The sequence below is a fragment of the Heterocephalus glaber genome, unplaced genomic scaffold (assembly GCF_053883595.1).
Source record: "Heterocephalus glaber isolate CG9 unplaced genomic scaffold, H.glaber_assembly_v1.0 deba00001461, whole genome shotgun sequence".
NCBI classification, from domain to species: Eukaryota; Metazoa; Chordata; class Mammalia; order Rodentia; family Bathyergidae; genus Heterocephalus; species Heterocephalus glaber.
In genome coordinates, this window is record NW_028258308.1 from 23,757,519 (window position 1) to 23,771,236 (window position 13,718).

The following is a 13,718-nucleotide window of genomic DNA, read 5'->3' on the forward strand; positions in this document are numbered from 1 at the left end:
GTTACTAGATAAATCAGTTCTTTCTAGACCTTTATAACTAGAAAATTATTTCAAGGATGGTGATGACAGTGTTAACAAAAAAATGTTATCGGGGCCGGGGATTTAGCTCAGTGGTTCAGTTGCCTGCCTCGCAAACACAAGGACCCGAGTTCGATCCCCAGTACAAAAACAAAAACAAACAAACAAAAAAACCACCCAAAAAATGTTATTCCTGTTCATATTTGCCTGTTTAACCACCAGAGTAGTCACTTGTGAAAAAGGGTAGGAACCAAGGCCTCAATGGACACATAAATTTTTTTTTTTAAAATGCAAAACATCTATACTTTTCACAAGATTTTATAAGATTTTTTAAAAAGGGTTCCATCACTCAAAAATAAAAGTTAAAATAAATGCTGCCAAATTTTACGGTTGTGTGTGCGCATGTGTGTGTGTACGCCTGTGTGTATAATTGGAAGGGTGGAACTTGGGATTGAACCCCCACAGTTCATCCATACTAGGCAAGCGCTCCGGTGCTGAGCTACATCCCCAGCTCCTCTTGCCCCCCTTTTTAAAATTTGGAGACAGAATCTCACTAAGTCTCATTAAGATGGTCAGGCTGGTCTCACCTAACAAGTAGCTGGGATTATAGGTGTGTACCACCTTACCCAGTTTACACATGTACTTTCCTACTACTGGTTTCCTAGGGCCTTTACTATATCTATATGTTTTGTGAACTTCTAAGAAAGGGTGCAGTGTGCAGTGGTTTTTCAAACATTCTTGATTATAAGCTTAGAATATTTTGTGCTTAAGCACCAAACACTATTTCTTTAAACTAAGAACAACCTCAAGGCCACAGCCAAAAAGTAGACCAGACCTTGCAAACCTGAATAAGTATCCTTTAGCTATAATCCAGATTTTAATTAAGTGAATTCTTTTAAAAAATCACAGAAAACCTATCTTTTAAAAAGAAGTTATATGTAGTACCACTCTAAAGAAAACTTTCACATGATACTCAACTGCACACTATTCAATAAAATATAGGTTTAGCTCCGGAAGAACTAAAAGCAAGCCTGTTTTAAAGGCGATTTCACTTATATGATATTCAAAAACTACAATGCATTGAGACACTCACATTTCTTTAAATGAATCAATTAAGAATCTAAGGAGAAGACACTACTGAAGAGTTGGATATAGGACCAGATATAACATTAAAAGAGAGAAAAGTGTAAAACACAGGCATCATGCCAATTTTTAAGTAATATACAGAACTGTGAAAACATCTTTTGAGTTCACAGTAATTACATATATAGAAAACATAAACCAAAAAAAGGGGAAAAAAACTAAGAACTTCAAGAAGCAAAAATGTCATGTTTTAAAATATTTATATTAAACACTACTTGAAATATTTTATTTTTTTTTAAAGTAGAAAAGTAACTAAAACTGTCTGAAGTATGCCTAGCAGAGTGCTTGCCCATCTAGCAATACTGAAATTAAATGACAACATGCCAGAAGGTTACTAATATTTATGCTAAGCAATATTCAACAAATTTCAATACTTACCAACATTTTTAACTCTGTTTTTCAGATGAGAAGAATTTCTCTTCTTACTCTTTGATTTGGGAGTTTTGTCTTTAGATGCCAGGCTGGCTTGTGCAGATGCTTTTCTTGTCTTGAATATTTTAGTTACTGTTGTTGGATCCACTGGATCAGGGATACTGCTAAAGCTTTCTATTGATTCTTCATCAAACTGGCGTCTTCTCCTACTTGTATCTAATTGATTTTTGTGATTACTATTTGTAGTTTTCTCTACTGACAGTGTAAATCCAGTCTTGATAAATGGTTTTTCTATTTCTCCTTCTTGGTCATATATCCACGGTGTCCTACTGTTTTCTACTTCCTCTTCCGGCTGTTTCGGATTCCTTACCAATGAAAACAAGTTTTTAGAAATCACATTATTTGTTGGAAATTCCAGATATACTTATTACTTACTAAAGAGGACATTTAAGTAAATAAAATCATCACCCTATAAAAATGTTTTCACAAAAACATGAATTAAATGTGCCAAGAAGTACATATTGCAAATTAAACTTTAATTTTGGACTCTTCTTAATAAAACATTTTTACTAGAAAAAATTCTAAATCAAAGACCTAAGCTCTTAATAAGAAGAGTGGAAAAGAAAAAACAAGGAAAGATGAGACACGAAAGGAAAAAAAAAAGAGTTGGGTAAGGGGTGGGAGAGAGCTGTAACAAAAGGTCTGGAACAGACATCCAGCTTTATTAGCTAAAAAGAGCTCAAAGAAAACTAGTTTGACTAGAATTTGTGAAAATAATTGGCCACTCAACTAGTAATTTATTTTTATTCAATTGTTTTTTGTAGTACTGGTACTGAATCCAGGGCCTTTGCTCCAAGATCTATCCCCAACCCTTTTTTTTTTTGGAGACAAGATCTCACTCAGTCAGTAAATTGCTCAGGTTGGGCTCCAACTTGAAATCCTTCTGGCTCACTCTTCCAGGGTGCTGGGATTACAGGGGTGTACCATTATACCTGAATTCAACTAGTAACTTCTCTATTTGTTAAGTATAGTTTAGTTCTGTTGATCTAATGTCATTTCCTAAAGTTTATCTGCTGAAAACTAGCATCCCTTAATATGTAATAGGTATTCACTTGTCATCTAAGTTTGGGGGCAAAAATTGGCAAAACACAGTTAAACAGGTCTATAAGACTTCTCATCATTTTAAATATGTCAATATGCCTTATAAACATCTTAGAGTGCTAATGAGCAAGAAGTCGATAACTTTTTATCACAAAATTTAGCATGGACAAAAGTAAGTGTTGTAAATAACAGCTTGGGAGACACTGACCTATAGGGTTAAAGTCAAGACAAGAGTTAGAAACCTACAGCTTACAGGGCAAAGGCAGCCTGTTTTTATATGATCTCTGAACCTGGAATGGATTTTATATTCTTAAATGGTTGAAGAAACAACACAAGAAAACTATGTGACACATAAAATTATATGAAATTCAAATTTCAGTGCCCACCAATAAAATACGGTTGGAACACAGCCATACTGTATGCTAACAGATTGTTGATGGCTGCTTTTGTGTGAAATGGTACAGATGAATGGGTAGGATAGATACTATATGTGAGATGCCAAGCCTAAAATGTTCACTACTACTTTGTAAGGAAAGTTTTCTGACCTCTACTAAACTAAAGGGTTCATATGAAACTAACAACTAAACAACTAAAGGTTATCTCCAATCACAATTCAGGGAACCTATAATATTTGAGATTCTGGGGAAATGAGGTCTATCTAATATGCAGGTCAAATATCTAAAATAAAATATAGAGATCCACCCTTAAAATGATATAAATACTTAATACAAAACAAGAATAATTTCTTACTATCAAGTACATAACACTGATAATAATGAAGTAGGGAACTTCCAGTAGAAAGTCCTATTCACTGAAGCTTTGAATAAATGTTTACTCCTTGTGGAGTCATTCAACCACCTTTTCTCAATGGAAACTGCACTAAGTACTGTGTTGAGCACTGATAATAGCTTTTACTGATGATACTTTTACAGAGAAACATGAGATTTAATAGGAAAAAATGGTTAGGGCAGCTTATAAAATGAATCAACAAAGTCAGGAAGGTTAGTCATAAGTTTCCTAAGGGTATACCACAAAGTAGGAATTCTAAAACTTACTGGTTAATCAAGTAAAACAAAATCCCCAAAAGTTCATAATTTAACAATTAACAGTGCTAAGTACTAATTTAAGAGACTGAGATATGCCTGATTACACAGCTAAAAAAAAATGTAATGTGAATTATACAAAGGATTTTGACAGAAAAGCATAGATACTTTCTGACAATATTATACTCAATTTAATTCTAATTTTTCATCCTTCTAAGAAGTTTTTTTCTGAAGTAAATAACAATAACAAAAATGTCATAAAATTTTTACCAGATGTCTACCAAAATAATTTTCTAAATTAACACAACTGTTAAAAACATCATTTACATAGCCATTAAAATTCTAGAGAACAACTGGCCTGAACCAATCCAACTAGTCTTTTAGGTTATTTGCGTCAGAAATGGTATTTGGGAAATTATCATATTAAAAATAGTAAATATTAGAAAAGAGAGAACAAAATCCTAACTATGATCGATACCATCTACCATCAAAACTTCTCAGACAAGCCAGGCATAGTGGCACACACTTGTAACCCCAGGGTCCCAGGAGGCTGAGACAGGAGGATTGCAAGTTTAAGGCCAGCCCAGGCCACTTAGTAACACCCTGTCTCAAAATCAAAACAAAAAGGGTTAGAGATGTAATTCAGTGGTACAGCAGTAAGCCTGAGGCCCTGAGTTCAACTAGCATAGCATTGACAAAAACCAGAAAACATCCCAGATATATATATATTTTTTTTCTTTTTTCTTTTTTTTTTGTACTAGGGATCAAACTTGGGATCCTTGCACTTGTGAGGCAGGCAGCGGAACCACTGAGTTAAATCCCCAGCCACGGACCACCATTTAACAACTATCCTCTATCAATTAATATTAGTTTCTTTAAGTCAGTAAACACTTTTAACCTTAAAGACAGACATCAAATCAAGGACAAAAGATACCCTATCAGTGTAGTCATATCCAATAAGATGTAGAAGTTTCATACTTCCAACACTGTCAACCCAAACAATCACAAACATCCTCCCTAATTGTGTTTTCAAATTATATATAATTACATGTAGTTACAAAAGTGAGTGTTTTTACAAAAGTAAAAGTTTAAGCAAATGACATTATTTTCACAGTCCAGTACCTTTGCTTTTCTGCTCCGATAGAGGAACTGCTTTCAAAAGGTTTTGGAAAAGCCATATATTCTGTTTTCCCTGAAGGGTTCTGGGCTAATGGCTGCTGCTGTTCAGTGGATGAAGAAATATTCTGAGAAAAATCTCCAAAAGGAGAAGGAAATAAAGGGCTGAAATTCATACCTAAGAAATAAAAGTAATGGAGAACAATAAATTATGCCTTTAGCCTTAAAATGAAATTACACGTGCTGTTCAAATCCACTGAAAAAATTATCAATTTAATATACTAGTGTTCATTTATTAATCACTTAGAGCTCAGCCCACTACATTTTAGGCTTTGGTGATACAAAGATGACTAATGATCTCTACTTCCTTAAGAACTAGAAGTTATAAATAACAGTTCTTGATATTTATCAAATTATAGGGTGCTTCACGTATAGATACCAAATAGTTTCTCTGGTGTGAGAAACTGAAAGTGTAAATAAGGACTAAATGTATAAGAGATAATGAGAAATAGGAAGAAAAGGGCCAAAGAGGAAGGGGAAGTGGGAGGGGTAGGGGAAAGGAAAGAAAGGAATGGAATTAATATGAGAAAATGAAAAAATAGGAACAAAATCTTTGTAAATAGGGAGGAATGGAGGGCTTGAAGGGAGGGCTGGGCAAGGGTGAAAAATAAGAGCCAAGAGAGGTTATGTAAAGGTGCAAATTTCCAATGATGAATGTCATTATATTGTATACCTAAAATGCACCAATGATTAGAATGAATAATCGATAATGCAAAATAGGAAGAAAAGGTCCAAAGGGGTAGGGGTAGTGGGAGGGGCAGGGGAAAAGAAAGAAGGGAAAGGAAAAATGATGAGAAATGGAAAAAATGGAAATAAAGTCTTTGTAAATAGGGAAGGGTGGAGAAGGTGAAGGGAGGGCTAGGAATGGGGAAAAAATAAGAACCAAGATGCATCATGTAAAGGTACAAGTTCCCAAAGAGAAATGTAATTGTGTTGTATACCTAAAATGTACCAATAAAAGAATTTAAGGAAAAAAAATTATAGGGTGCTAGACTCAACTGTAGGTACTTTACATATTCCTTCATTTAATTCTTAAATTAATAGTGTGAAATTGGTACTACAGGCATACTCATTTTACTAGTGAGAAAATAGGCTTAGAGGTCAAATATCTAATAAAAAGAGGTGGTTAGATTTCAGATCTACATGACTCCAGAGCTTATGTTCTTTCTACTCAAACTGGGAAAACAAAGCATAATTAAGTACTTACCAAACAGTGTTATGTATCAGAGGTATTTGCAGAGTTACTTGAGGAGGAAGGGATAAGGGGACAGCTTCACAAAACTGAACTAGTGTATGAGGAATAAACAGTGTTTGTGCAGGGTTGGCATGGGATTAAAAGGACCAGCACTCACAGATTCTCATTTGTCACTTAAAAACCTACTTAAGTAATGTTTGTTGTAAGTATTAACATTCAAGAACTAAAAAAGCCTGTTCAATTTCTTTTAAAAAAATTTATTCCTTTTTCATATTGATTTTTTTAAAAATTACTTCTTTTTCCTTACTGCCACTACTAATACCTTAAGTCAGGTTATCATTCTTTCCATATTACTGTAAAAGTCTTCTTCTCTAGTTAATCTTGGCTCCTCTTTAATTCAACACTTTTATTAGTATAATCATTTGAAAATATAAATCTCATTCCCTTCTCAAAGCCCCCAAGGGCCCTCTCTTGTGTGCAGTACAGTTTAAGCTTCTTTGGCACATTGCAGAAGGCCTCTGCCACTCTTCAGCCACATCGATTACTCTTCTCCTGCCTTAGCCCTAAACACTAGTCGCATTTACCTCTAAATTCTCAAAGTATTACTCCATTGCTTTGTAACTCTAAGTAGTTCCACCGATTAGAAAGCCCTTTCCCTTTTAATCTCTCTGGAAATAAATTGTATTCATTCTTTAGTTTAAATATCACCTTTTCTGGAAAAATCGAATTTACTCACTCTCCCCCAGGCATCTGTACCATGGCTATAGGATCCATGACACTGCACTGTAAGGATTTTTTTAATATTCGTAGTTTTCTCAGTAGACTCTGAATTCCTTCAAAGATTAGTCTGGCTCATCTTTTAATCTCAGTAATTTATATAGTCCCTGGCACAGAAAAAAAAGTCTGAATAAAAGCCTAAGCTAGCCGGGGATTTAGCTCAGTGGTTCTGCTGCCTGCCTTGCAAGCGCAAGGTCCTGAGTTCGATCCCCGGTACCCCCCCCCCAAAAAAAGAAAAAAATAAAAGCCTAAGCTAAACGTGTTCACTAAGGATAAATGCTTCTCCAGAAGAGTGTTGTCTAATTTAGTCATCTTTACTGTCATAATGTTTTACACAGTGCCTGCTGGACAGCAGCCAATGGATAGGTTAATTTCCTTTTCCCTTAATAGCTGGAAGCATCCTTCATAGGCAATTTACTTAATTTTGTTAGCAACGATATTAAACTTAAGTTTTTATTATAAGAAACAATGTAGAAAAGTATGTAACTTTCCTTGCCATTTCCTACCATTCCACAATAGAATGTTAAAAATCCACATAAAAAAACAAAATAAAAACTAATAAAATAACAACTCATCATGCAATAGACAAATTACAACCTAAAACCCATGCATTTATTTTCCCTTTAGGTTTTTTGTCACTTACCTGGTGCAAATGATGCAAAGTTAGTAAATCCAGGTACATTAAACAGATTTACAGGCTGTGGTGGAAAGCTGAAAGGACAAAATAAACTGGGAGAAGGAGGGTGTGATGTGTTACTGCCTCTTTCCTTGCTTCCAGGTTTTTCTGGATTATGATTTTGTTGGTGCATGAGTTCATTTAGCATTTGTTTCAACCTACAAAAATTTAGAAAGTCAGTAAATTAAAAATCAGTTATATTATCATATATATATATATATGTATATCCTTATATATAAGAAATGATCCAATAGCACATTTACTACAATAAATATTTCCTTGCTCTACTGACTTAATTTACTAACAGCCTTTGGAACAAGACTTGAACTTGGTTCTTCTATCACATAGATACAGTATAACTAAAACTAATTTTTTGCTTATAGCTTTATTACAGTAATAATTTACATGCTACAATTCACTCAATGTAAGGATATGATTTAATAATACAAAATTCTGCAAACAGACGTCTACAATATCAATAAGGAACATGATGTAAATCACTGGTTATAAAATTCTCAAGTAGTATAGAATGTCTGGGTATGTAATTTGGCTCTTGCTCTTCTTTCGAAGAAGGTAACTGTAAAACTCTCACTTAATTTTAGATTAGTACTCACTATACAGTCTCAATACTTCTAAGAAACAGTTTACCTCTGAACATTATTCTGTTGCCACGTTAGCTGTGTATAGCACTGGTTCAACTGGTGCATTATGAGGTGTACTTGAGGAGATGCAACATTGCTTGGCATAACACTGTAGGGACCAGTGAGAAGAGTTTGTAGCAAGCAAGACAGAGTCTATTTGAAAGAAAATTTTTGGTAAGTTACTGATGAGTTTAGAAAAATGTGTATTGCTTCAAAAACAGTGCAAACAAATGAAAAATTTAGTATTATGGTAAATTTTACCTGTTGGTCTTGCATCAAAGTCTGACAAATGTTAACACTAAAATCAAGTTGTTTCTTTAGCTGATTAATTTGTTCTTGCCACTGTTCTTTCTCTTCTACATAAGAGAGCTCTGACACCCATCGAAGGTTTTCTTGCCGTTGCATACTGATATTCTGTTGTCTTGTCTTGGCTAAAGGACGATAATTTCCATCAGCTGAAAAAGGGCGATTGTTCTTCCACCTAACACAAGATTTAAAGCCTTAAGTCATCATACATAGCAATTTGTTTTTTAAAACACAGAAATAAATCTGATATCTTAGTCTCTTTAAGTTCAAAGGACTTTAAAAATTACAGATTTCCAGTCTTGTACAATTTTAACTAATTTTAACTGCTTTCCAGTCCTTTTCACTTAAGTTTTTGCACAGAAAATTTTATGTAACTCTGCATTCTGCAAAATGCAAATATTTTACCATAAGCATTTTCTGGCCATATTTCAGTTTAGGCACATAACATTCTATCAAGTAGAACCGTTACAGCTACTTAACCATCTTTTTCACTAATGAAGATATTTTCACTGTTATAAATAACAATGCAATTAATATTTTTATGTTATTTTTTGAGACAGTGTCTCACTATATTACCCATGCTGACCTCAAATTCCTGGGCTCAAGTAATCCTCCCACTTCAGTCTCCCAAGTACAGTGGAACCTCAGTTCACAAACAATTTATTCTACAATTTTGGAAAAGATGGCCATGTTTGTGATTGTGTGGCCAGTCATGCTTGTCACCTGATGCAGTTTGCAAATAAAAACAAAATTGTGCCAAATGCTTCTGTTTGCAAACCAAACTGTTAGCAAACCAAAGCATCCGTGAACTGAGGTACCACTGCAGCTGGAATTACAGGCACACACCACTGTACCTAGCAATGCAATTAGTATTTCTGTTGACCTTTTTCAAGATCTCTAATTTTTCTCCTTGCTTAATTCCCCAAAACAGGAGCAAAGATAAAAGTTTATGTATGAATCTTATTCCAGACCACCTGGGATCTACTGTACACCGTTCTGATATAACTTAATAAAAATGTATCTTAGTTTTTGTCTCTTGTTCCTGGCACAGAGACCCTAAAACCCTCAGAATCTCTCGAGTGGTAAGGCACCTTTTGTTATTCCTAACAAGCCCCTTTCAACAACATTAATAAAGTAACTCTTGGAGGGGGAAGGGAAGAGTGGTCACCAGAAATACCAGCCAGATTATTAGAGGGTTACAACTTTCAGACCAATCAACTGAACTCCAGGGAAGGAAAAGGGGCCACAGTTTGAGTCCAATCAATCGGTCACGACCTAATCAATTATGCCCACATAATTGCTATGGTTTAAAACTAAAATGTCCCCTAAGTCTGATGTGCTCAGAGGTAGGGCTTTTGGAAGGTGACTGGACCACAGTATTGATGAATTCCTAGCTGAATGTGCTATTAGGAGGCAGACCTAGTTGGAAAAGGTGGCCACTGTGGGCATGGCGCAGAAGGGTATATTCTCATGTCTGGCTCTTACCTTTTCTCTGCTTCCTGGCTGCCATAGGTTGAGCACCTTTTCTCCATCATGTCCTTCTACCATGCTGTCTCTGCCTTGGAGCCAGTAACTACGGACTCTTTGAAACTGTGAGCCAAAATAAACCTCTCCTTTAAGTTGCAGTGTCAGGTATTTTCTCCCAGTGAAGGGAAAGTGACCAATACAATAAAACCTCCATAAAAATCTCTGGACTTCAGAGAGCTTTTGGGTTGGGAGACCACATCATAGTGCCAGGAGAGTAGGTTTCTCAGAGGGGTCATAGAAGCTCTGTATATCTCATACATTACCCTTAAATTCCTTCTAGTTGACTGTTCCTGATGTGGATACTTTGTAATAAACTGATAAATATATTTGTATTTTCCTGAGTTCTGTAAATTGTTCTAGCAAATTATCAAACCTAAAGAGGGATCATGGGAACTACTAAATCTGTAGCCAAGTCAGATAGAAGTGCAGTTACCCTGAGAATCAGGCACTTGCAACTGAAGACACTCTGGTGGATCTGAGCCTTTTAACTTGTGCAGTCTGCACTTACTCTTGAATCTTAGTACAACTGAATTGAATTTTAGGACTGTTGTCGAGTTGTTCTAAAGAATTGCAGAAGAGCCTGGTGTCAGTCAGAAAGATTTGATATACTTAACCTAAGCAAAAAAATGAAAACATTGAAACTAACCTATTTTTTGTTTCCTTTACATTATGGGAGTTATGATTCACACTGTTAGGAGGATATACAGAAAAGTTGTCACTGGAACTGGCATACTGCTCTTCTTCTTCTTCATCTGTCCGAACAATTCCTTCAGAAAGGTAACCATCTTCATCTCCTTCTTCATCGAGTGCACATTGAGTAGAACCTCCCCAAGTTGCCATGGTTCTATTACAAGGCATAACAGATACCATTCTGAAGATGAGTTCAATACTTTACAATCTATTACAGGTCAGACTCTGTATCAAACACAAGTATAAATTTTTTTATCAAATTACATTTAATCACAGTAACTCTATGAGATGAATGGTACTATCTTGATTGCTGTTATATAGAATGCTTAGTTTGTCTACCACAAAATAATTCATCAAATAAATTAATATAGTAATCCCATTTTGAGAGCTTTTTCCTAAACTAAACCTTCTTCAACTTTTCCTTGAGCAACACAGTTCTCTGTCTCAGTGTTGTCCAACAGAACTTTCTATAGTAATGGTAATGATCTATTGGTACCATCTGTGCTGCCCTATAGAGTAGATATTAAGTATACACGAATACTCAGTACTTAAAATGTGGCTTATATGACTAAGAAAATGAATTTTTAACTTGATCTTATTTAAATAGCCACCAGTATCTACTAGCTGCCATGCCAAAATGTATGCACAAATCTAGACCAATGGTTCTGAGCTTTCATCAAAGCTACCTGAAGAACTCTATGAAAGGAGAGACGTTTAGTACTAGGTCTCTAAGAACAGGAAAAGCTCTTCTAAAAGGAAGAGAGGGAGAATAATGTTCTGGAAATGGTATGAGGATATGAACAAGTGCAACAAATTTGGATTTCAAGATTTCAGATGAAAATACTAGTATACATCTAAGCAAGTAACTAATCTCACAAATGACCAACTCTTTTAGAAATATGCTAAGTATGGAAATTTCAAACTTAAACCCTAAAAACTAAATGTTTCATATAGCAAAATGTCTTTTAAGATATTCAGGAACCTTACAAATAAAAAAATGAAGCTAAAAACTAAGAAAATAAGGCCTACAGACACTAGAAAATCTGTATCACCATTTGATCAAATGCCATAGTAAATGAAAATAAAGGAAGCTGATGCTATAAGTCAGAAGAAAGTGACCAGATTCAGTTAAACTGAGGCACAAAGGTGATAACTGCACCAGTTTAAAGGAAATAGCAGATGTGCTATAGTGTAAATGGAAAATGAGGCTGCCTTATCTATAGATTTTAAGTGATGTTTTTAAAAAAGATTATTTAAATAACTCTCTTACTTTTCTGTTCTACTTTGTTGAGGAGTACACACGTTCTCAGATCCATCACTTCTTAATGACACAGCCACTGGAGATGTAGTTTCAGCTAGACCTTGCCTCCTCTGATGTTCAGCCATCAGAGCCTCAAGCTGCTTTCTTCTCTGTCGCAGCTCTTCCCTCAACATTTCATGTCTTCGCATGTCTGACCACAACTATTGTTTTAAAAATCAGAATCAAATAAATACTTGGACTTGCTGAAGCCTTAAAGAATAACAGCCTTACAGAATCTTGTCACTAACACTAAGCTCTCTACTTTCCTTCTATCCTTTTTATACTAAGATATCTACAAAGGTTAAAATAATATTTTAGTGATACATAAGAAAAAGGTCAATCATTAATTTTTAATGACAAAAAGTAGCACCAAATATACTTCATGGATCATTCAGAAAAAGTTATATTTTCTATAATACAATATATAAATAAAAGGCCAAAGGATAAGTCTTTCTACTGAAATGATTAGTATGTACCACAATTACCCCCTTATATAAAGTTCTGCCAATTATACTAACAAAGAACATGAGTTTCTTAAAACATAAGTATTTTTTGGAAAACAGGAATTTGCTCCGACTAAAAGGCACAAAACACACTACAATTTAAAAACATGCTCCACACAGAGCACTTGCCTAGCATGTGCAAGACTGTAGGTCTGATCTCCAGCACCTCAAAACAAAAAAATAAGACAGCAACCAAATAATGTGATAGTTAATCTTGCCAACCTGACTGAATTAAGAAATTCCTAGGTGGGCATAGTGGTGCACACCCTAATTCATGCACCTGGGAGACTGAAAGGATGTCAACTTTAGTGTCTTACTGAGACTAAATCAAATAAAAAATTTTAAAAAACCAAAAAGCCTAGGAAAATAGCAAAGTACACTTCTGGATGTACCTATATAGGGTGTTTCTAGAAATGACTGGCAACGCAGGGTAGTGAACTGATGGAGAAGACCTGCTTTAAATATGGGCAGCACCATACCAGGCTATTTCTGCCTCACCACAGGCCTAAAAGCAAAGGGGCCAGATAATACAGACTATAACTTCTAAAACTGAGGTCAAACTAAGTCTCTCCTCCTTTAAGTTGCGTTTTTTCATGTATTTTGTTACAGCAATGTAAAGCTAACCCAAATAACAAAAAAAACATTTCACAGACACTCTTTCCCTTCTTAAAATGTGACTTGAGACCACACAGAGACAAAAGAATATATTTTACTATACCTCATTATCTACTACTGAAGAATCATCAGGATCAACAACAGATTTGCTTGTACTAGTCTCATTTTCATTAACAGTTGGGGTTGAAATAACAGCTGGTATATATTTTTTTGTAGGACAATTACTTACACTAGCAGCTGACAGCTAAAAACAAATTAGAAAAAACTATTATCAGATGTTAAAGCAATTATATTCACTTCATACAAGCTGTTATTTTACTACTTCTCTAGAGCTCTAGTACCATTATTTAATGTTCTTACCAGACCTCAATTGTCATCATTACCCAAAGATAACATAAGGAAACAAAAATCAAAACACTGGGAAAAGTTTGTGAATACCTGTAGTAACACTCAGGAACAATAAAGGCAATAGTGATCCACTGTTATTATGGAAAAAAAATTTTTTTTTGGTACCGGGGATCGAACTTGGGTCCTTGTGCTTGTGGGGTAGGCAGCAGAACCACTGAGCTAAATCCCTGGCCCTTGTGGAAAATTTTATACACTTATCCAAACTCTATTACATAGTCCCTGAAGAT

General features: G+C 35.0%; 1 protein-coding gene across 35 annotated transcripts in view; it reads right to left on the reverse strand.

The window, feature by feature from the left end:
• Pcm1 (pericentriolar material 1) overlaps nucleotides 1–13,718 on the reverse strand; it is a 107,367-nt gene that overhangs the window by 52,790 nt on the left and 40,859 nt on the right. For all 35 annotated transcript variants that reach the window (XM_021265084.2, XM_087217173.1, XM_087217172.1 and 32 more), the window contains 8 exons: nucleotides 13,187–13,327; nucleotides 11,936–12,126; nucleotides 10,622–10,819; nucleotides 8,404–8,623; nucleotides 8,150–8,295; nucleotides 7,469–7,659; nucleotides 4,800–4,971; nucleotides 1,540–1,898 (listed from right to left, as the gene is read on the reverse strand). In XM_021265084.2, coding sequence (XP_021120743.2) covers nucleotides 1,540–1,898; nucleotides 4,800–4,971; nucleotides 7,469–7,659; nucleotides 8,150–8,295; nucleotides 8,404–8,623; nucleotides 10,622–10,819; nucleotides 11,936–12,126; nucleotides 13,187–13,327 — 1,618 coding nt within the window. The remainder of the gene's footprint in view (nucleotides 1–1,539; nucleotides 1,899–4,799; nucleotides 4,972–7,468; nucleotides 7,660–8,149; nucleotides 8,296–8,403; nucleotides 8,624–10,621; nucleotides 10,820–11,935; nucleotides 12,127–13,186; nucleotides 13,328–13,718) is intronic.